Here is a 23,387-nt window from a genome sequence, read left to right as displayed (position 1 = left end):
GAAGAATTTAGAAAATAAATTGATAAATAAATATATAAATAATAATTATAATGAAAACTTTTAAAATATCCTAACATAAACACTTCAAAGAAAATCAATAATAAACCAATGAGTTCATTCTTTAATAATAAAAAAAAGATAGATCAATAATAGTTTTCTGTTGCAAAAATAAAGAACTATTTTTTTTTTAAAAAAAAAACAAATAAAAAATAAAAGAATCGAAAATTTCATCAACAATAATTTTCTGTAAAAACCTTCACTAAAACTCTTATTTTGATTCATTTCAACTTTTATGTTATGTGCAATAAAACACTTATCTTTAAATTTTAAAGGTTGATTGTTTTTGAAATTGTTAATTCTGATTTTTTTTACAATGGTTCATCACGATCAAAGAGTTAAGATTATTGGATGGGGCCAGCTCCTTCTGATACGGCATCTGGAGATATCGCTAACTTTAAAGAATACATCAAGCACACACATTGTACGATATGCAACTTTCTTTTCTTCTTTATTCTTTTTCCAAATGATTAAGTTTCTCAGGCCGAGGCGAAACATTTAAACGAAGTGTTTTTAACAGTATCTCCAGATGGGAGAACAATTACCAAAGAAATTTTCCAACAGATTTTAAGCTTGCAAGTGCGTCTTTTTTATCTCATTTGATAATTTTATAATGTTTCGCAAAATTAGCCTGGGCTTTTTGCAGATAGGATATTCCTGGTTTTTGATCGAAATCGCGATGGATATTTGGACTTTGGTGAATTTCTTCTTGGATTGAGTACATTTTCAAACAGAGGAACAATTGACGAGAAACTTCGATGTGTGCGGAATATTTTTTTGTTCATTCAATTGTTGTGTTTGTTTGGTAGTTTCTTTTAAAATCTATGACTTTGATGGAGATGGAACGATTGATGAGGATGAGCTTTGCCGTATATTAATTGCATCTTTAGCTGACGAGAATATGAGTGAGGTATTTATAACTAAAGATAATGATTTGACTTCAAAAAACAAAATTTTTGTATCATAATTTTAGGAAGAAGTTAAGCAGTCTGTGGGTGCAATGTTTCGTGAAGCTGATGAGAATTGCGATGGAAGAATTAATTTTGATGAATATCGCACTTTAATGTTAAAGCATCCAAGTGTCTTGAGACAAATGAAAGAAAGAGATCAGCAGATGGAAGAGGTGCAAGCAATGATGGACGCAGAGCTTGGATATAATGAAGAAGAGATTGCGATGCAACTTGAGCAAATGCAATCAGGGCAGCTTATTCCAATGCAGGAAATGATGGTTGAGGGACAATAAAAGCTGTGGTTTCTTTTAAATAAAGTTTGTTCAAATTAATCTTCAATTTTCTAGATCTTTCTTAAAGTTAATTTTCTATGAATAAATTAACAATAATTTCTTAAACGTAATAAGATTGTTGCTTGACAAATTCTAATTACTGATAGTCTCAATATCTTAAATGATAGAGTAGCTGTATTGTTGATTAATTTCATGCAAATTTTTGCAACCATTTGATAACTTTTAGAAATTTTATCAAAATGTTATTTTCACTTCATTATTCATTTCACTTTGTTAACTTTTTGTTATCTTTTCGTTTATGTTTGAGTTATTTATTGTTTTTAGCACTTTTAAGAAATTTTCTATTTTACCAGCTCTTTTAATACAAAGAAAGTTATTCTCTTACTTTCTTGTTTTGATTAAAAATGACGTGGTTCACAATTTCTAATTACACAAATTGGCTTTCATTTTTATTTTATTTTATATATTTATTTTTAATAATTATTATTCTTTTCAAAAAAACACATTAATAATAATTTTTTGTTATAAGTGTTTATAATAACAGGGGAAAAAAGGCAAATGATCATCTCTTTTTGAAATCAGCAATTATCAATTAAAAAGCCAGGATATGATTCAAAATATAAGATTCAAAAAGAAAAAAATGAAAGTTCAACCAGAAGTCAATCAATGTTTTCCTTTCCGTGCTTTTGTCTGATAAAAAGAATTGAAGAGTTAACTGCGAAAAGCATGTTGATTGATTTGAAGGCATCGATTAGAAATGCAAATGAGACGCATGTTTTAGTATAATCAAAATGTTGCATGAGTGCGAAAAAGTGCTCATTCAGAAGGCTACCAAAGAATTTGCATCGATAAAAACAGGGAAACAGAAATGAAACAACCAGTCAATTCAAATCAGAAATTATCTGCTTCATAATGCATCAGCTCCATCCTAAAGCATTTTATATTGATTGCTTCTTTTTGAATAAGTCTCTTGTTCACTTTGCACTTGTTAAGAGGAAATCGAAGGAGAGAACAAATAGCAACGACTACAGCACAAAGCGCTTGCAGCTGAATAAGAAGTCTAGCTGATCATCGAAATATTCTCAATTTGAATGTTTCACTATTTGAAAAAGAAAAACAAGGATGTGTGTAATTTATGTTCCATAAATCTCGATGAAGATTAAAATATGAACATGAAAGGATGATGCTGTAACTCATCCGTGTTGAACATACCAACCTTCCACCCTCCCTCCAAGAAATAAGAAAACAATATTATTTAACATCATGTGTAAATTATTTGAGAATCTAATCAAATGCTTCATTGAGGAAGAACGAACTGGTATTATTCACATTCAGATCTAAAAAGAAATGGATTATCTCCTTGATTGTTCAACAATTATTCCACAAAACATTAGTCCTTTCTCCAATCGTCAAATTCTATTGATTATTTTCTCAGTTATATCGAAGAACTCATTTTCCATTCTTTTCTTGATGGATTATGTGATTAATATCCTTCACTTGGAATGGCCAACCACGTTCTTTGCCTAAAAACCTCTCAAACAGCTCCACTGTCTTGCATACTAAAATACTTCATAATTTTGTGCAGGTTTTATTTTTCATTGAACTCCTTCCTCTTTTATCTAATCAAATAATATAAATAAGTTGAATTTGTTTTCACCTTTTGTTCCAAATCAAACAAATGAGCACGAAACTTTCATATATTCCTTTATTTCCCAATTGCTATACAATCATCAGCTTCATTCTCATCGTATGACTCTGAAAAGAGGAGATTGGCCATTTAAACAACAAGAAAGATTCCTGGATTTTGGAAAGGTTACAGATGGAAATATCTTCACAACATATAGAACAATATAAATTGCAAACGCAATGTCTTTTGTGTTAATAATAATATTGTTGTATTTCATTGGTCATTCAATCTCCATAATAATCAGATTTGATTTCAAAATAGATGCATTTCCATCATTGTCCGCTGTCTCTACAGGAAAAAAATATTTTCGGTTCTTCAGAATATGTTTTCTCGCAAATTTCTCAACTTGCAAATTGATATTTTAAATCAAAATATCCTAATTGATCAAAACATCCATAACAGCAAACAGAAAAAACAAAGCGTTCTTTAACTCTGAAATAGCAATTGTAGATGTTATCGAAAGATAAAATGGCTTGAATGAATATATATTTCTTTCATTTTTTGTGAGTTTTTATTTTTCATCTATTTCTTCTGTCCAAACATGTGAACTTTCAATGTGAATGCAAAAATGGCTGCTATTTTTTGCAAGAAAAAAAAAATATATAATTTATAATTGTGATTACATTTTCAATTCTATTTGAGGCAAATGGTACTTATAAGCCATCTCACAAATCTTCATTAAACAAAGAAATAATCAAAGAGAGCATGTTGTTTTTTTATTTTTAGAAGAATGATGTGTGGAAAAATCGGTATTTATTTATCAGCCTCCCATTCAGAGGCATCAGCTCCATCCCCAGCCCCATCTGATGATGTATCTGTTTCAAGTTCATTATCTGATTCTGAAGATTCTTCTTCGTGTAGCATTTCAGCTCCAGCCTCTTCTTCCTCTTCTTTTGGACCAAAATCTTCATCCTCAAGAGCTTTGTATTCTTCATTACTGTATTTCATCACATTCAACACAAAAATGGAAAAATCTACATATCGATTTCTGAAAAACAAAAATGAATAGATAAATTCTTGCATTCTATTAATTCTCACTCCATGTGAAGGCATGAACTTACGAAGCGCAGTCCACAATGCTTCAATATGATTTGTGCAAGCACCGGTAATTGGATCTGAATAAGTGAGGAATAACATTTCATGAAAAAAAGACAATAAAAAGAGAAAATAAAAACCTACGAAATGCTCGGAATGATTGACGGTCTTGTGTGTGAATCCATTCTCACTCAAAGAAGAATATGCTTTCCATTGATCAGAGTGAATTTCTGTTCCGGGACGAATATATTTTTTTATTAACGGAATTAATTCTGAAGCAGATCTGTTTGCCACTGGGTAAACAAATGCTTTTCCTCCACGTTCCTGAGCACCGAAAATCCAAATTTGCTTCTTAGCACGTCCTAATAAAAAAAAGTTCAATTGATAATTGAGTTTCAAAAGATAAAGAATTAAAACCTCTCTTGTATTTTCGCCTTCTCCAAACAGCTTCGTCAATTTCCACAATGCAGACAGGACCTCCTATGGGAGTTTGGGTTCCTCCTATCATCCGAGCGCATGTTCTCCGGTAAATGCAATAATAATAAGAAACACTGTGTCTTTCGCATGAAGTTAGTGATGATGTTTGTTTTATATTGAGATGATGGTAAAAGAAGTAAAGGATCAGTATAAGATTTGAAATTGAAAGCCTTGATTTTGAAAACGAAGTTCCTGTTCTATAAGAGACTTCTTTTCTGCATTTGCGGCATCTGAAGAACCATTTTCCTTCGCTTCTTCTAATCAAAATCATTAATGAACGACATGTTGCTATTGGGCATCTTCTGACAGTGTTAATCACATTGTCGTGAAGCCATTGCATGGTTTCTCCATTATCGCTAAAAATCTTCAATAAATTATGTTTTTCCTCCATCAAATGATTAAATATTTGTCATTCGATAATGTATTGGAATTATATATATACTCATCAATAAATAAACCGATAATTTTGTGCACAAATATTTTGAATTTTTTATGGGTTGATCAAAATTTTTTTCTATGTATAATCTGATTTTTCCACTAATTAACGATTGAATAATCTTTTCAAATGTGCTTTAAACATATGATCTAAAGTTTATCTTTAATTTGGCAAGGTGGCGTACAAGTACCATATGCCCTATTTGAATTGGAGAGTCGCAAATTTTAAAGAGTAAAAATTTTTAATATGGATTCAATCGAAACATTTTCAGATATTTCACAAAAGTTGATTGTTAAATTGGATGAAGTTTTAAAGACTAAGTGCAAAGAATTATTTTCCAATTGTTTGAAAGGTTTTCCACAGTCCGATGAGTTAGAATTGTTCGCAACATCATTAAGTGATACTGATAAAGCTCAATTTTTTAAAATAATTGCAAAAATGAGCATGAATTCCAGCTGCGCAAATCATTTTCCTTCTTTTCCAGAAAAGGAATTTTTTCCTTCACTCAATGAAAAGGAAGCAGAAAAAGATAATGAGAGCATTATTAAAATGGAAAAAAAAAGAGCGTTTGATTAACCGAATCTAATTTACGACATATTGGCATCAAAACCATGGAAAAAAAGCTTTATTGCGCCAATCCTTGATGAATTTGGTGTACCAAAAAGATGCAGCTTTTCTCTTCTTATGAAGGACAAACCAAATGCTATTCCTCAAAAAAAGATAAAGATTCATTTTATCTTTCAACAGGCACACAGCGCTTGGTTGCAAAAATTGCATTTGAAAATGATATTTTGATAGAACTCAGTGAGACAGGTTTGCTCCGAGAAAATGAGTATTGTTCACGATTTATGGGCGGTTTAAGTGAGAACTTCGCCCTCCCAAATATGACGTGGAAAAAAGGGCGAGATGAAAATATAGACAATAACATGTTAAATAATAAAAAGTGTACTATGAATTGTCCGCTTCACTTCACCGCCGACTTCGCCTTTTTGCCTTGGTCACGAAGACCAGAGGGCAGGGGACACCGCCCCTCGGAGCTCTCTCCTGCAGACCGTGCAGGGATCCGGTGAGGCGAGTGTTCTGTTCGGAGCAGAAAGAAAAACCACATTCGCTTTCGCGAGGCGTGGAAAAGAAAACTGCATGTGATGCGCTCTGCCTCCCGCTCTTCTGCTGCATCAGCAGAGCAACCCCAATCATCACACACTGTGTGGGCTAGTCTGACTCTTCTCTTCGCAACTTGTTCGGTAACAATTAAAGGAATAGGATTATTCTTAAAACTTTTTATTCATTCCATGTTTCTCAATACAGGTTATAGGAGCGCTAAATCTTTCTGGGCTGTTACTCTTTTCGTCTCTCCTCTGATATCTCGCCCTTTTTCTCGTCATCTTCCTTCCAATATGTTTCTCATTTTCGCACCCAGCCGCCTATCGTCTCTCCATCCGCATTCGTATTATCTCGGAGCAAACCTGTCTCACTGCGTTCTATCAATTCGCAATAGAGCGAATCTACGAACGCAATGTGCAGGTTTGCTCCTTAATAATGAGTCTTGAAAACCCTCTCTATTTCTGCCATAGTGATCTTAAACCTTCTTGGCTATCACGATATTGTGCGGCAGATGTTCAGAGAGCCTGCGGATGAAGGTGCGGGCACAGTCTCTACTCCATCTTTTTTTTGGGTGCTTTCTGAAACATTCTCGACCGGGAATTCGATTCTTTTGAGTTCTTTATCATCCGTCCTTTTCTTCTCATACCACGCTTCCTCCGGTCTGTGCCCTTCTTTCTCTGTGAGGCAGTGTGTTTGCTTCCAGTCAGCTCGCTAACGCTGCTGGGAATTATGAGGGGTGTTCTCCGACACTAGGGTGGTCGGGATAAGTTGTGTTGTGATTGAGTTCTTTCTCTTAACTTTCTCTCTTCTCAACTCGGTAAGTCGAGTCTCTTTTACTTCTTTCCTTTACTCAAATCTTCATCTCCTCCAACTTCCGAAGTATTTTTGGTGAAATCTTTCATCTCTAATTTTACTTTCTCGGTTTTCATTACCTTCCTTTCTCTGTCCTTCTCCGACTTTTCCACTTCTCCGCAAAGGGGTCCTGGGCTGCCGGTTGCCTCCAGGATTTATTTTGTATTTTAAACCGGAAAACTGAAAAGCATTCCTGGGCAAATCTTGAACCTGGAGCACATCTCGCGCACGCATTGATTGCTTTCTTATATACTCTCTCTCGTTTTGCTAAGTGCGATATCACTGCATATCTGATCGAGAACGCAGAAGATATGTCTGGTATTCGTTCTCTCTCATCATAGCCACAAACTCTTCTTCCATTCTTTGCAAAATTGTAGATTGCTTCTCTCTTACATCATCTAACGCGAGTTCATCTCTAAAATTCGTTTTTGACTAATTAATACATCGTTGGAGTGCTCAAACAACATTGATACGTGGGCAAAAATAGTTATTAATAACGAATTTTATAGTCTCCCCTCCTGACGACTTGGTTTGAACCTGTGTCAGTTCTGTATTATTTCAAAGTGTAGAACATTCCATCCACATTCTCTCCAGCTCCGCTGGTCTAAATGCTCCAAAAATCATTAAAAGGATGAGGGCTCTCCTCTGGAGTATTTGTGGGTCTATATAATTCTTTGTGGCTTCTTCCCATTTTGTTATAATTGCAAAATCCCACATTGGTTTTCATCATTTGCCCTAACTCGGCTTCTCTCTCACATAAGTTTTTAAAAATATATCTGTATCTTTCACATCAATCGTCAGACGAATCGCTCCACTTGAAAGATTAGCATTCGATAGGTTCTCAATAAATCTTGCTATAATTCACTTGGCATCTTTCTCTATGAGGGGTCTGTTTCATCTATTCTTTTTCTATCCAAAAATTGTTTAAATTTTCTCAGCGATCTCCACGTATCCGTTTCGTTCTTTTGATTAGTCAATATTGCTGCTGATATATCCTTCACTCCAACGTCTTCTCCCCATGTTTGAAAAAGGTCCCTTCTTCGACATTCTCCTCTCCAGTCTAACACTAATGACATCTCATGGGGGTAACTTCAAGTCATCATTTCTCACCTCTTTAGAGATCAATCCGATGTTTCTCAATAACGGACCAGCACAATCTCGTTTTTAAACAATTCTTTCTTTCTCTTCCTTTTCAGAGAGGATAGTCTCCAAGTACATCCGCAGTGCACCGGAGCAATCGGTTCTGAAATTGTATCAAGTCTTCTCGGTGCGATTGTTTGAAATATCTCTGCGACTTTTTACACTCTCAGTGCATAGTCCCGCTTCTTCTAAGTCCGGCTGAGTGCGTCTATCAGCATTTAAGCTGAGATATGCGGAGTCTTCTTTGATAGATTTCCGCCGCACTATGCGGCTTCTTTCTGTATCCGCCTCTCGCGGTCTTCCGCGGTCTCATGCTCTATATTCTCCTCGCGATTCTTCGCGGATTACACCTCTTCAATTTTTCGAAAAGTTTCGCGGGTACTGTATCTGCACCTATCTTTCGAAACTGCACTGTTTCTTATCCTATTATCGATTCGTAATTTCTCTCAATTTCTTTCTCTAACCTTTTTTCACAGCAAACTCAGCTTTCTCTTCCCTCAAACCCTTTCGATCAAAAGCAATTTGTCACTCAATAATAATCTCGCGACAATACACGGCTCTCTTATATCTCTCAGTCCCGTTATATTTCGCGGTTTCACTTATGTGAAAATTTCTTTAATAATGAATCGTTTCATTTCTTATTATAAATTAATGATATTTCACTTCTTTTGTTTTGATATTGTTTCGTAATACAGCTTGTCAATATCTCCTTTGCAAAGCCTATCGATTTACTGCGCTTTCTATCTCTATTATCATCTCGCTGCGAAGCGCGGTTCTCTGCTCTATCTCCTCACATGATCTCGCGATAAAACGCGGTTTCTCTCTTTCATCTCTTGGTCTGGTGGCAGAGCGCGGCTCTATTTTCTATCTCCATTCTCATGATCACAAAACTTAACGTTGCTTTGTTCTTTGTTACAATCTCTTGAATATGCGCAGCTTCATTTCAATTATATATATATTTTTTGTAATAAAATTATCCCTCTATTAATATCTCGCTGCAACGTGTGTATCGATTTTCGCATAAATAATTGTTATATATATATGTAAATGTATATCTTGTTACTGTATTAATCTATTTCTCGCAGTACTGCGCATCTCTTTTCCCTAATCTTCATTCAGTTTTTCGTTGATACTCTTCTTATCCCTATCTCGCTTCAATACGCGGGTCTTCATTCTTCTAATCAAATCATGATCTCGCGGCAAAGCGCGGCTCTTTTTCCCTCATAAATTTCTTCGATATTTTGTAGATTCTCCATTTATCTATATCTCGCGGCAAAGCGCGGCTCTTTTTCCCATTTTGTCTTCATTAATATTTTCTCTATTTTGTATTTTTATTCTTTGGAATAATCTTCTGAGAATGCACAGCTTCACTTCAATAAATTATCTTTCAATTGAAAACTAGTTCTTTCTTAAAAATAATCTCTTTGCAATTAATGGATCTATCTTTTTTGATTCTTGATGTTTCAAGTGATTCCTTAATTTAACTATATCTCGCTTCAATATGCTGTTCTTATTCCTTTCAAATAAACAAAATATTATGTAGTTTTTTTCTTTTTTAAAGTCTATAAAATATCATATCTTCATTTTGTTTAAATATCTCACGATTTCTCGTGATTTCAGTTTCTGAAATTGTCATGTGGCACAACGCTTTACTAATTTAAATAATTATCTCACTATGTTTTGCAGCTTCTGTTATTGATATTATCTCTTCAAAATGCGCGGCTCTCTGTTCAATTCTTTCGGCTGTGCACTATCTTCTATTCCGAATGATGTCTAACATGTTCAGATCCTGGAAATTCTTCGATAATAATTTTCACTCTTTTCAGTTTCAAAAATAGATCTAATTCTTTTCCATCTCCGTCTCTGTGTTTTATAATAACAGTATCTTGTGTCATCTACACTGCGGACAATGGTATGTAATAGAAATAAAATTGTTGGCGAAGTTTGATCTGAAACCGCCCATAAATCGTGATCAATGCTCATTATTGAGGAGCAAACCTGCTCCTTGCGTTCATAGATTCGCTCTATTGCGAACTTTCAACAAAAGTGAGCATATACAAAGCATCTAATTCATTCTTCCATTTCTTTCTCGTCTCGTTTTTCTCTTCCATCCCGTTATTCACATTCACTCAATCCATTAATCCCAACAACCTCAACCTCAACAGTCCATCCACTTCTCTCTCTGCCTTCAACACCTCTTTCCTTCATCAAACATGCTCTTCATAAAATGATCCTGTGAAATATAACGGATCCGAAACTCAAAAAAAGGTACAAAGCAGATTGTCCTTCACTTCTTTGAACAGTTATCTCTTTGAATGGTGTGAATGGAATAACTCAAATGGACAAAATGATTATGGAGGTGCTCTAAAAGTCAACTGTACAAATGCCAACCTCACAATCACTTCGTGTTCATTCAACAATTGTTCGATCACAGGCGATTATGCTGGTGGAGCATTATACAGCATATATTTGTCATATGTGAACATCGTTTAGTCCAATTTCACAAACTGTTCTGCAACTCGCGGAGGAGCAATTTGTATCGATGGTCAAAAATCATCTTCTGTTTATTCATTCTCAGATAACAGAATTGAACGTTGAAAAATAAATGGTACTGTTAGAACTAGTTGATATTTCTTGCTGGACAACATGCCATCAGATGCAAAATTCCTGTTCACCAAATGCAAGTGTATCGCAAATACTGGTGGTGATTCAGCCGGTTCTTCAACATTTCATTGGCCTCCACAAAATAAACCGAATCTATTTTTAGTCAGTGATTGCCAGTTTGTTAATAACAAATTGACTGCTTCAAAATCTAATGGAGGAACAGCAATGCATTTCCTTCCACCATATTCATATACGAATAATGTTAAATTCATCACATTCTGCTTCTTTGATGGAAACACAGTAACAAGTGGATGATAAAACGATTTTTTTTCAGCGGAGACAGCATCATTTAATCTCAGTTCAATCAGCGTGGATCAAGAACTCCACCAAAAAGAGTGTGAAACAACAATGCAAAAGATAATATCAAGTTCAATAGCTTGTGATCTTTATATTTTTTGTTTATTCTCAAGAGAAATTCCATTTTAATTTGACCAACTCTTCTTTGAATTATTTCTTCGCTTCATTCGCATGTTTTTCCCATTGTATCAACAAATCTCCATAATCATTTCAATCCTATGTTTATTCAACGTTTATCCAAAAACCAGCAACATCTTTCATTTATTTTCTTTTTCAATCAGTTTTCACCTTTTTATTCTTCAATTCATCTCTCATTTTCTGAAAGCTTCATTTCTTCAAAAAAAATCTTTCTTGATAATTTCTTTTGTTATCTCTGATCCAGTGCAGAATTTGAAGAAATGAAAAATAATCAAAAGGATGATTACGGTGATGTGGAAGTTGTCAAAATGACATCAATGCACTAAAATTTGAAGATGATGATGCTTGGCGAATTGAAGGAAATGATTTAAGATCGAGAATTGCGAAAAGAAATCTGGCAAGCAACATAGAGTTTCGTTTTTGATGATTTTTCTTGGACTCATTATTCATTATCAATAACTCTTTTTATAAGAGCTTAATACATTGAATCTTTGTCACACCTTCTTTTCATCAGTTTTCCAAGCTATTTCACTGCATTGCAAAATCCAAAGGATTTAATCGCATTTATCAATATTCATCTTGAGTCTGTTTGAATGTTTGAAAATAGTCAACTTTCAAAAAATCAAAATTTGGTGAACAAGCATAAAATAATTTCTCATCATTTGGCCTTTTTCAACTTTCATCACTTCAATTGCAGAAACTCTATATGTTCCTTATGGAATCAAATTCTTTTTTTTTTTCGAAAGTTCTCTTCTTTCTCTGGCAATCAAGACAATTTTCTATGTATTATAATAAAATGAAAAAGAAGATGATAAACAAATAATTGAAAATATTGCAAGATATAACCCTGTTGCATAGCAATAATAATAATTTCATCGACTCTGCAGATATCATTTTCGTTTTTTATTTTCAATTCTTGAAAAGATTTCATTCATTGACTCAGCTTTGTCGATTTAATGACAAGAATATGAGAAGTTCATCATTTTATTAAGGAATCCGAATGGGATCATTATCTTCAAAAAAAAAATTCTGTTAGAGCTATATTAATATTCAATAAGTTGCTTTTTGGGAAAATGAATGACTCAACAAAGACAAAGAGATTCGAACATCATTGAAATGAAGCGAGTTAATAAACACTTGAGAACAGACATTTTGATTCATGCTTGAAATAATTGCAACAGAAAAAACAATCAAATAAGACTTTTGAAATTTGTTTGTTATTAAATCGAAACAATTTTCGAATTAATATTTCAAAGTCAACTATTTGTTTTTATTTTCAGTTGAAAGTGTGAAGCAAACATCAATTGTCAATCATTGAACAAACCATTTTCATCTTCCTTATGATCAAGACACCCATATTTATGAAAAACAAAAGTGCAGGAAAAATCAAAATTCATTCCTGCATGCTGTCAGTCATTCATCTCGTTGCAATTCTGAGTTTTCACTTGAATGTCAATGCTATTGAAGACAATTCTTTGAGAAATACAAATGGTGAATGCTCCAATTTCAGATTATCAAAAAATGATGAATATTCATTATCCAATCCAAAATCGAATTATTCACAAAGCAACAACAGCGAAGATCGATTCACTCATTTTCGAGAAGATGGGATATTGGAGTTTTCATGTTTGAAAACTTCATTTTCGTTGATGAACACTTCCATAACGTTCTCGAAGCAAATGCTGCAAACAAGAGGAGGAACAAATATTGTTGATGGAACTTTATCCAATGTTGAAGTTCTCGGGTGTTTGATATTGTGCAACGATGAGAAAACAAATGGATTCTTCAAAATAGCTCATGGAGGGGCACTCTTCAACAACATATCAACGAACACAAAGCACCAAAGTAATCAAATTCCACAATTATTGGTTTCTGAGTATTCAGCGAAAAAGAGATGGATTGGGAATGATTTTGAAGCAATCATATTGTCATCTTCGACATTTAATGATCTTGTATTTGAAAAGGCTCCGATTATTGACTCTTCGCATTCGTCATCTTTGTCCATTGCCAAATGTGCCTTCTCAAACATTTCAACCATACAAAAGAAGGATCAATTTTGTTCAGAGACATCGGAGCTTCAGAATGGAAATGGAGCATTCATCATTTCTGGATGTGAGTTGTGTGGAATTGAAAATGTGTTTTATGGAGGAATAGGAGACAGAAATCATGAATTGCATGTTTTCAACACAAGTGTGATGCGTTGCGCCAGAACCATGAATTCAAGTTCAAGAGTGGAGCTCAAAGAGGATTGGAGCTTTGAATACACCGAATTTGTCAATCAGCATGTCACTGATTATTCGGCAACAGACATTGGATTTCACACTTGTGGAGGAGGCATCCTTTTCAATGGTCCTTCATCAACACTAAGTGTGGAGAGCTGTATATTCATGGTTTGAGTCATTTTTGATTTTTTGTTTTAATTATTGGAAACTTTCTCTCTCTCTTTTTTTTTTGAATAAAGAACTGTTCCTGCAGCAGATGGGGAGGAGGAATTTGCGTTTTTGATTCTATAAGCACAAGAATAGGGAACTGCACATTTGATTATTGTATTGGAAAAAGAAACAACAGTGATGCAGGTTCTCATGGAGGGGCAATCTTTGTAAGTGTGACACAGTGTTATGATATTTGTAACACAATTGTGAAAAACGGATACACAAACGCATTTGGAGGTGGTATTTTCTTGAATTTTGGGAGCACTTCCACATCAACTGAATGCAATTTGAATTCTTTGGAAAATGGATCACCAATCCTTTTATTAAATGTCACTTTTGCAAATGAAACTTCAGACAGTTCTCATGGAGGAGGATTTTATATTGGGAAGAATGCTCCAAACTTTTTCATTATGAGCGAATGCATTTTTCAGAATTGTTCTGCGAATACTTCAAATGGAGGAGGAATATGGATTAATGTTATAACTCTTGAAATGAATTCTAAGTTTTGCTTCTATTGCTTCTTCTTCAATAATTCTGCCTCACAGGCATCAGATGTTTATCTGAATGACACATCACAAATAATCATAGAAAATCCTTTTGTTGAATGTTATTCATTGACAGATGGAGAGAGCAGATGTGCGAGCTCCTCATTAGGTCCAAAGAATGAGTGGCTTCCAAATGGATTTCTTGTGAGATATGTCATTCCAGATGGAGGAAACAGTAATGCGCTCTGTGGGTTGACTGTTGAGGATGGCTGCAGCTCATTGAAATTCACATTGGAAGACACATTAACAAAGAGCAGATGCAGAATCATGCTGATCGAGGGAACTTATGAGACTGCTGAACCAAATGGATATGTTGTGTTTGGGAAGAGAATTTCTATTCAGGGAAGAGGAAAGGATCTGACTCAACTGAATCCAGTCCAGGTTGGAGCAGATCAAGTGTTTCTGAGTGTTGATGATGGGATATGCAAATTGTCATCTTTGAGCATTGTGTTTGACTCACATGAAAGTTCAAGATTGTTCAGATTAAGCTCCTCGAATTCTCAATTGTTTCTCCAAGAGCTTGTCATCAGCACCCCATTGAATCAGGAAGGCCATCCCTCAAAAGAATACTTAAACAGTTTGTTTGAGGTGAATTTTGCCAACTTTCGAATGACTGATTGCATTGTCAAGAACATCTTGTCCAAGGCCAGTCTCTTTCAAGAAACCTCTTCTGCTTCATTGTTGTTGCTGTCTTCATCTTCTCCTCTTCCAAACAGTGATGAGTGTTTTGTTGCCAACTCCAACTTTTCACATGTGACAAAAACAGAAGGAGATGGAGCAGTGATTTCAAAGACAATCAGTGAGGAAGAGTCATTTTGTCTGTGGAACACAACAATCGAGAATTGCAAGTGCAGGAGTGGGAATGGAGGAGGGATCAGGATTGACATGGCATCATCCACCAGCACCTTCAGAATGGGATCCTTCTCATTTCCAACCACACTCGACTCGTGTTCATGCAGCAAGTGTGGAGGAGGATTGTTTCTTTGGCTGGGGGATGGGGCAGCAGACTTTGTGATTTCATCAGTGAGTTTTGTGGATTGTGAGGCAAGAGAGGGAGGGGAAAATCTCTTTGTAAATGGGAGCAACATGAATGGCGAGACAATCAATTTGGAGAAGATTTGTGTTTCACTGAATGGGCTGGGATATGAAGAGTTGATGGGATTTGATAGAAGTCTGAATGAGATGGGAATGTTTCCATTGAATGTATTTTTGGAGTCATTCCAACCACCAGCACATGTTGGAGGAACTGAAGGAAACTGGGTTTTTGATTCGAACTTTTGTGGATTCAGCTTCTTCCCATGTCAGACGATAATGCATGCAGCTCAGCTCAGATTTGGTTCATCACAAAGGCAGATTGTTGTTGGAGAGGGATATGAGCTGGATGAGGAGATGGTGATGGACGGACCAGTTTGGAACATCTCGTGTGAGGAAAGGGGAATGGTTGTTGGTGTGCATGAACCACAAGCAGAGCTCTCCAATCAATGGCTGGTGAGTGTTTCCACAGAATGTTCAATATACAACATCTGTTTCTCCCTTCCATCCTCTCTCTCTGATGCCCACTCTTTCATCACACTCCCCACTTCCACTTCCTCTCTCACTCTTTCGAATTGCTCATCAATGAATTCATTATCTGAGATTGTGAATGAGATTGGATTCTGCTTTGTGAGTGTGGTTGGAGGGGAGTTGAAGATGGAAATGTTTGAGACAAAAGGAGCAATGGTGTTTTCATCGCATTCGTTGATTGAAGGGAAGGGGAGCAGTTTTGTTGTGAATTGTGTTGAGTGCGCTTTTGAGGGAATCACAAAAGAGAATGGGGATGGAGCCTGTGTTTGTGTTTGTGTTGAGGATGAGACAAATGCCCATGAATCAGAAAAGAATCAACTGATAATTGACAACTGCACATTGAATGGATGTTGGGCAAAAGGGAACAAAGCAAAAGGGGGAGGGTTGCATGTGTGTCTGAGAGGCAATGATGAAATGGTTGTGAATGGATCATCGAAGTTTGATGGGTGCTGTGCAGGAAAGAGGGAAGAAGGAGAAAAAGATGGATGTGGAGGAGGAGTGTTTGTTCAAGTGGGAGATGCAGAGTGTTTGTTGAGGATTGAACAAGGAGTGCAGTTTTCGAGTGAGAAGGCGAACATTGCGAGAGATGGGAAAGATGTGTTTGTCTGGTGTGAGGATGGAGTCCAGTTGGAATTGTTGATCAACACATTTTCATTCGGTTTCTTTGGTCATTCAACTCTCCCTTCAGATGGAACAAAGTTGAGTGGATGTGAAAATGGAGAGGATGATCCCATCATTCCTTTGCATGTGTATTTGTGCTCTTTGCCAAATCCAGTGATGGTTGATGGGGCAGAAGGAGCGGATCACACGAAGTGTGGATATCCTTTGTTCTGTTGCAGATCGATTGATTTCTGCGTCAACAAGAGGGTTTCACAAGCAATCAATGAGATTAAAGTTGCCTCTTCTTCCTCAATCAACACACAAATCTCAGTGGCTTTGTTCCCTCTTCTTCTCTCATCATCTTCATCCTCATCAAATGAAAATGAAATAACTGTGAGTGTGAGTGACAATGGAGATGCAACACAAGACGGAATGTTTCAGTGCAGCAACAGTCTGTCCATTTCAGGACTCAGCTTTGTTCTTCCAAGAGCATTCCAGCAGAGCAGAAAGGCGTTTCTTCAGTCTTCATCTGCACTCAGCCTTTCAACCTGTTCCATCTCCTTTGTTGAAGAGTCAGAGACATATAGTATTGCCATTTCTGTAATATTGGTGGAAAGGGGGGATCTGACACTTAATGAATTCTCAATGCGTTCAGAAGTTGAGTTTTCAGTTTCTTCTCCAATCTCAATTACCAATGGAGAAAACATCACAATCAAGAAATCTGAGATCCTTGGGATCAAGCACTCAGGAGGTGATGGAGGATGGCTGAGTGTGACTGGGATGGATGAAGGAGCCAGGTGGATAACAGTTGATAATTGCACAGTGAATTCATCGTGTGTCCAGGGAAACAACCTCAAGGGAGGAGGAATGCTGATTGAACTGGCAAAGGAATGTGAGTTGAAGTGCAACAACACACAAATGACTGGTTGTGGAGTTCCTGAAGAAGACATAGAAACAGAAACAGAAACAGAAATAGATAGAGAGGCAGGTGGGAGAGGACTTGGTGGGGGTATATTTCTATCATTGGAGGATGAAGCAACTCAGTTTGTTTTCCTGGATATGAAGTTTGAGGGGTGCTGTGCCTGGAAAGGGAAGAATGTGTTTGTGAATGGGAGTTCTCTGGATGAGGTTGTGGATTCCGTGCATTTCTGCTGGGAGATGAGTGAGAAGGAGAAGTCATCGATGGATGAGCTGTGTGGGTGGGAGAGAGACAGCACAGGAGTTGGGTTTGTGATTCCGCTTGTGGTGTATCTGTGGAGCAACTTCAGCGTGAGTGGGTTTGTTGATGGGGAGGAAGGAGGAGACTTCAGTGGATGTGGATATGCTGTTGCTCCATGCAGATCGATCTCCCATCTCATCTCCCTCAAATTCACCCCACTCCCTGGAAGTGCTTCTGATGATGATGATGAAGATGGATTGTCCATCTCAGTGTCTCACATTTCCTCACTCACCTCATCCCTTTCCCTTTCATCTTCTGTTGAATCAAAACAAATCTCAATGAAATTCACTGGGAAAGACAATGAGTCAGGGATTGGTGTGGGCGTTGATCCTGTTGGAAATGAAGAATGGATGATCCATTCGACCACCCATCTTTCATTTGAGGTTCTCTCCTTCCACATCCCAACAGCATTTGCCCACCACAGAACATTCATCAGATCCTCAACTTCCTCATCGCTTCTCCAAATGAAGCACTGCTCTTTCACACCTCAAAGTTCAGGTGAATCTGTCTCATTCACTTTGTTGAGTGTTTCAGAGGGAAGCCTGTTGATTGACAATTGCACCTTGTCCTCGTTCTCATCCACTCACCCATTTCTCCTTGTTTCACTTCCTTCTCAGTCAATCACCCTTTCCAACATGACAGTCTCGAATGTCTCGATATCTTCTTGCTCTCTTGTTTCATTCGAAAGAACACCGTCTCATCTGCCTGTGAATTCATCTGCTCACAATGAAGCGTCAGACAAGTCTTGTTGCTCTCTCCAAATCCACTCATCATCATTTGCCAACAACACATGCTCCGGAGACAGTGCTACCATTCTTTGTCTCGGAGTGTTCGATGCTGTGGAGAGTGTTGTTGAGAAGTGCACATTCAGCCGGTGTGTGAGTGAGACGAGTGAAAGGGGAGGGGCACTGATGATGTGTGTGAAGAGCGAGGAGTCATCGGTGGAGGTGAGACAATGCTCATTCACACTCTGCAGGTGCTCGACAGTGGAGGGGAGAGGAGGAGGAATGATGTTTGATTGTGTGGATCCCTCATCACCAGCACCAGCACAAGATGGCTCGTTGTTTCTCCCGCTGAAGATTTCAGAGATCCGATTCACAATGAATGATGCATTGGTGGGGAAGGACATATTCATCAGCTGCCAGTCGATCGAGCAGCAGATCAACGAAACACTCTTTGCCCTCGACTTCTCCCAGGAGTCGCTCCAATCGAACAAGTCCATCTGTGCGAGTGATGCCGATGAGCAGGATGTGGACTTGATCCCCTTGATCACCTTCTTGTATGCACCCCAGATCTTTGTGTGTCTCGATTCGGCAGACACTCGCCAGTGTGGGTTGCCAACAAACCCCTGCCAGAGCATCTCATCTGCTGTTCACCACATCCAGCCAGGACTTGTTAACATCATTTTCATCAACACCTCATCCACCTTCCTCTCAGAGACAACTGTGCATGGGTTGTCCATCCTGCCTTCAACAAAGCAGCAGGCAACAATCCAGCTGAGCACAGCCATTCCCCACACTGGAGATGCCCAGAGTGTGGTTCTGTTTGAGGAGGGTTGCACAGTTCGCAACTGCCTGATATCATTTGCCTCTTCGTTTGAGGCAACCCACTCAGCAGTATTCGCCGAATCATATGGATCATTGGAAGTGTCCCAGTGCACATTCACAGCAGCCGATGCTTCGTTGGAGCTGGATTCACATGTGATGGCTGTTTGGGGAGGAGTTCTGAAAATGAGCGAGACATCATTCAGCTGGCTGTCTTTTGCAAAACCCTTGCTTTTGTTTTCAGATGAATCAGAAATTGTGCTTTCCCAAATGACTCTGGAGTCTCTCGCATCGACAGCTGATGTTGTTGCAATTGGACAGAGTGCAACTGTCTCGATTGAAAAAATGAACTGTTCCAACATCTCATTGAACAATGGCTGTCTGATCTCAATGAGCAAAGAAGAGCTGAACATGAATGGAAATGGAAGAAATAATGATAAAGAAAAGGGAAGTCTCAGAATCTCTATTTCATCGTTTGAGAATATTTCATCAAATGAGAACAACAATAACAACAAAAGTGTTGTGAGGATTGAGAGGAGCAAGACAAGTGTGAATCTGATAAATTGTTCGTTTTCTTATTGTCTGCTTTCAGCTGAGAAAGGAAGCCAGTTGTCGGTTTCAAACAGTTCAGATGTGTCTGTTGTTTCGTGTTTGTTTGATGGCAAAGCAATGGATGAGCCAGTCAGCCATCAGAAGTGTAATAATCTGGGAGAAGATGAAGAAGATGGCAAAGAATTTAATCCATTATGTGGTTGGAATGGATCGGTTGTGGATGTGAAGTCAAGCAATGTGACAATGAAAGACACCACAATCAGCAACTCGAAGAAAGGGGGGCTTTCATTGTTTGGTGGATGTATTGAGATATCTGAAGGAAAATTTGAGGGAAATAGTCCATCGATTCAGAATTATCCATCAGCAAGAAGGAATATATTGTGTGAAGGCTCTTCAGAATTGAGTGTTGTGAGTTTGAAGGGGGGTGATGGAGTGAAAGATAATTCCTCGTTGTGGATATTGGACGAAGGATGCACACTGGAAGGGATTGCAGGAGAAAGGGCATCTCCCTTTTTCATTCCGAGGGTGGAGAGTGTGTCAGCTGAAAAGTCAGGGGAGAAGGTGAATCTTGTGTTCAGAGGATCACTGCTCCTCCCTTGCAATCTCTCATTCGAAACAGTTGCAGCAGAAGGAGATGAAGAGGTGGTTGAGAAGCATTTGTTTGATGAAAGAGGTTTCATATCAGAAGAAGAGGTTCATGGGTCTGTTCCTGTGGAAACAATTGAAGGGGTGGCAAATGCTGTGGAAGTGAGAGTGTGCATTCTGTTTGGAAAAGCTGATTCGCCATCCGCAACTGAGTCATTCATTCTGAAAAACAAGAGTGTCTCAGAATCAAAAGGAGATGAAAGAATTGTTGAAGGAGGAAAAGATGGAAAGTTGTCATGGATATTGATTGTTTGTGTGGCAATTGTTGTTGTATTGTTAATTGTGTCCATAATTGTGACAGTTCGATGGAGAAAGGCAAAGAATGAAAACAGAAATTTGAGAGAGATTGTGAATGACAACATCAAAAAGGATCCAAAGGCATTTGAAATGGTGACGATGGAGATGTCATCAGAGGAGCAATGGAGGAGAGCCGAGAGAGAGGCAGAGAAGAAGAATGAAGAAAGGATAAAGAAGAGGGCGTATGAGAAAAGCTTGGGACATTCTGAGTCATCGGAGCATCTTCTGTCTGAGAGTGGCTCCACTGAATACATCTTGGGAAGGGATTCAGACAAGATTCCTGATTGGGCATTGGAAAAAGTGGATGAAAAAGAAGTTGAGGAAGAAACAAGAAAGAGATCACCATCACCTTCCATTTCATCCACTTCAACCAATGATTCAGATTCAACATTTGTTCGATCGGAGAGTCTGTGTCCAACCACTTCATCCATGTCGAATCTGGTGGATGCAATTGCCTGTTCGTCAGTGTTTGAAAAGCTGATTGTGGATTTGAGAGATTCGCTGTTCATGCTGCTTCATGGGAGGAACGAGAAGAAGGAGATGGCAATTGGAACTCTGAAGGAGAGAGAACACACAGCTGCGCAGGTGTTGTTCTGGGTGGCGAATGGGGCACTCCACTCATTTGAGAATGAAGAAGACGAGCTGACCTCCCTTGCCAATCTGAGTCCTCACATTGTGTTGTTCTCAGAGCACATGATCATCTGCATTCCCAAGCATTCCGACTTCTCTTCAGATGATGATTCAGATTCCTCATCCATCTCCTCCGCCTCCACCATCATCACATCTTCCTCTGATTTCTCATCTGCCAACAGGAATGGTCGAGGTTCACCACCACCTTCATCAGCTTTTGAGGATGAGGATGACAACAGGAAGGAGTGCTTGAGGTGGAAGGCACCAGAGCTGCAGATGAATAAGAAGATAGGAGCAACAAAGGAGTCAGTTTCATTCTCGATTGGGATGATGCTGTGGGAGTGCCTGACACTCCAGATCCCATTTGGAGAATATGAGGCAGTGGTGGCTGGGCAGAAGATTGTGAATGGGGAGAGGCCAGACATGAAGGGGGTTTCAGGGAACACATTTGAGGCAGTTGTGAAGAGCTGCGTATCGGAGAGAGGGTGCGAGCGTGTGGAGCTGAATGTGCTGAAGAGAGAGTTTATCCAGCACTTTCCTGCAGGCACAGTGATGGTGACGATGTCCGATGCGATTGGATACAACGAGTTGTCAGAGGATGAGGAGCTGAGCGTGTCAGCAGAGGCGAGAAAGCTGATTGAAAGCATGAACAAATGAAGAAGAAGAGAAGGTTGAGTTTGGAATTAATGTTGTGTGAAAAGTTTTGTGTTTTATCAGCAAATGAAATGAGTGTTTTTTTTTTCAAAAGTGCATCATTTGTTGTTTTCTGTTTGTGGCGTGCTTGCTACGATTTTGTTTGGCTTTTTGATGCAATTTCTTGCTTATTGAATTGTTTTTTTGAGGATGTGAACGCGAACTCTTCGATTTCTATTAAATTATTACTCATGTTGTGTTTTTCGTTTTGAATGCGTTTCAATGAGATTGAAAACAAAAAAATATGGAGTTCGAAATGATTTTCTTTGTTGATAAAAGAAAAAAACAATCCTATGTGAAAAGTGAAAAGTGTCTTTGGAGTTGAAGCAAGAATAAATATGTTCTGTTGAAAATTGTGTGTTTAAATGAGTTGATTTGTAGACATTCAAAAAAAAATCAGATAGAATTAAATTGGAAATGAAGCAAACAAATTCGAATAAAGAACATGACGAAATCAAGGAGATGAAGTTTTTCTCAGAGAATTTGTTTCACACAAAGTTTTGCAGTCTAGAAAAGCACATTTTTTTAAGAATCTGATAAATAGTTCTGATAAATAGTTAATAATTGATATATGTCACTGTTCATTTATGTTCATGGCATGATTGCAGAAACATAACAGAATAATAATAATTATAATAAATATTGTCATCATTAAAATTAATAAAGGTAATAAATGGTATATTTAATAAAGTTAAATGAATGAGCATTTAAAGATTTGTTCATAAGAAAAATATTATTGTTTTCAGCATCTTGAAATTCCACAGACATAGTCTGAAAGGATATAATGACATAACATCTGCATAACTTGAAAAAAGTTAGCTCGCGTCAGTCAGTGCCCGGAAGTGATGTGAGTGCTGTGGTTGCATGCCATTAAAAAAATGATCACGACACAACTAATTGTTCATTTCAGAATAAAAAATGAGCATTTTAAAATTAAAAAAATTATAAAAACCCTCTTAATAATGAAAGATGAGTTACGAAAATTTTTTGATTTTTCTTTGCGTTTCTTCTTTTTTTTTAATATATTTGTAATATGAGTGAATGAAATTTTTTTCTGTCATGTCACGTCACTTCAAAAATTATCATTTCAGAACGTGAGTGAAGCAGATGCTTATTAATGATATTTGATTTTGCACAACTTTTTGTGGTTAATGCACAAGATACGACCGGTCACAAAATAGTCATATGTCACGTCTATCATGATACCACATTGTGCACATAAGTTTTTTTCTGCCTATTGTGTGCGGAAACTGTAAAATATGTTATTTTCAATCTTCGTGAAATTCAAAAATCTTTTTCAATTTTGATTGAAACCAATGATTTTTTTCGGGTATTTATTTGTTAGCTTTTTTTTTATCGCTATTATATTGTTAGGGTTTTATCCAAAACAACTTGTTAGGATTTAATTCTGTTGCATAAATTGCTCAATTTTATTAAATATAAAAATTATTTATCATTGATCAAAAAATGCTCTATTCAAATTGGGGACAAATTAAATTGAATATGTTCATAGCATATTTGAGTGCATTCTAGTAGA

General features: G+C 37.2%; 3 protein-coding genes across 3 annotated transcripts; 2 read left to right on the top strand and 1 right to left on the bottom strand.

The window, feature by feature from the left end:
- The first annotated feature begins 380 nt into the window (after window positions 1–380).
- On the top strand, window positions 381–1,859 carry MONOS_3245 (putative calcineurin B). The gene is made up of 6 exons (XM_067873232.1): window positions 381–481; window positions 533–636; window positions 688–817; window positions 867–967; window positions 1,031–1,324; window positions 1,368–1,859. Exons 1-5 carry the CDS (start codon window positions 409–411, stop codon window positions 1,298–1,300), a joined length of 678 nt encoding a protein of 225 aa, XP_067733315.1. The 5' UTR covers window positions 381–408; the 3' UTR covers window positions 1,301–1,324; window positions 1,368–1,859.
- A 1,881-nt stretch (window positions 1,860–3,740) lies between these two features.
- MONOS_3244 (putative Uncharacterized transposase-like protein) lies at window positions 3,741–4,530 on the bottom strand (the record flags this gene model as incomplete). Its single annotated transcript, XM_067873231.1, has 3 exons — window positions 3,741–4,102; window positions 4,163–4,384; window positions 4,440–4,530. The coding sequence occupies 3 exons, from the start codon at window positions 4,528–4,530 to the stop codon at window positions 3,741–3,743; spliced, it is 675 nt and encodes a 224-aa protein (XP_067733314.1).
- A 7,961-nt stretch (window positions 4,531–12,491) lies between these two features.
- Window positions 12,492–22,107, top strand: MONOS_3242 (uncharacterized protein; the record flags this gene model as incomplete). Its single annotated transcript, XM_067873229.1, has 3 exons — window positions 12,492–13,520; window positions 13,592–13,802; window positions 14,184–22,107. 3 exons carry the CDS (start codon window positions 12,492–12,494, stop codon window positions 21,812–21,814), a joined length of 8,871 nt encoding a protein of 2,956 aa, XP_067733313.1. The 3' UTR covers window positions 21,815–22,107.
- Between the last annotated feature and the right edge of the window lie 1,280 nt (window positions 22,108–23,387).

Source organism: Monocercomonoides exilis (genome assembly GCF_001643675.1).
Source record: "Monocercomonoides exilis strain PA203 chromosome Unknown scaffold7-2047599, whole genome shotgun sequence".
NCBI classification, from domain to species: Eukaryota; Preaxostyla; order Oxymonadida; family Polymastigidae; genus Monocercomonoides; species Monocercomonoides exilis.
This window is presented reverse-complemented; position numbering and strand designations above follow the sequence as displayed.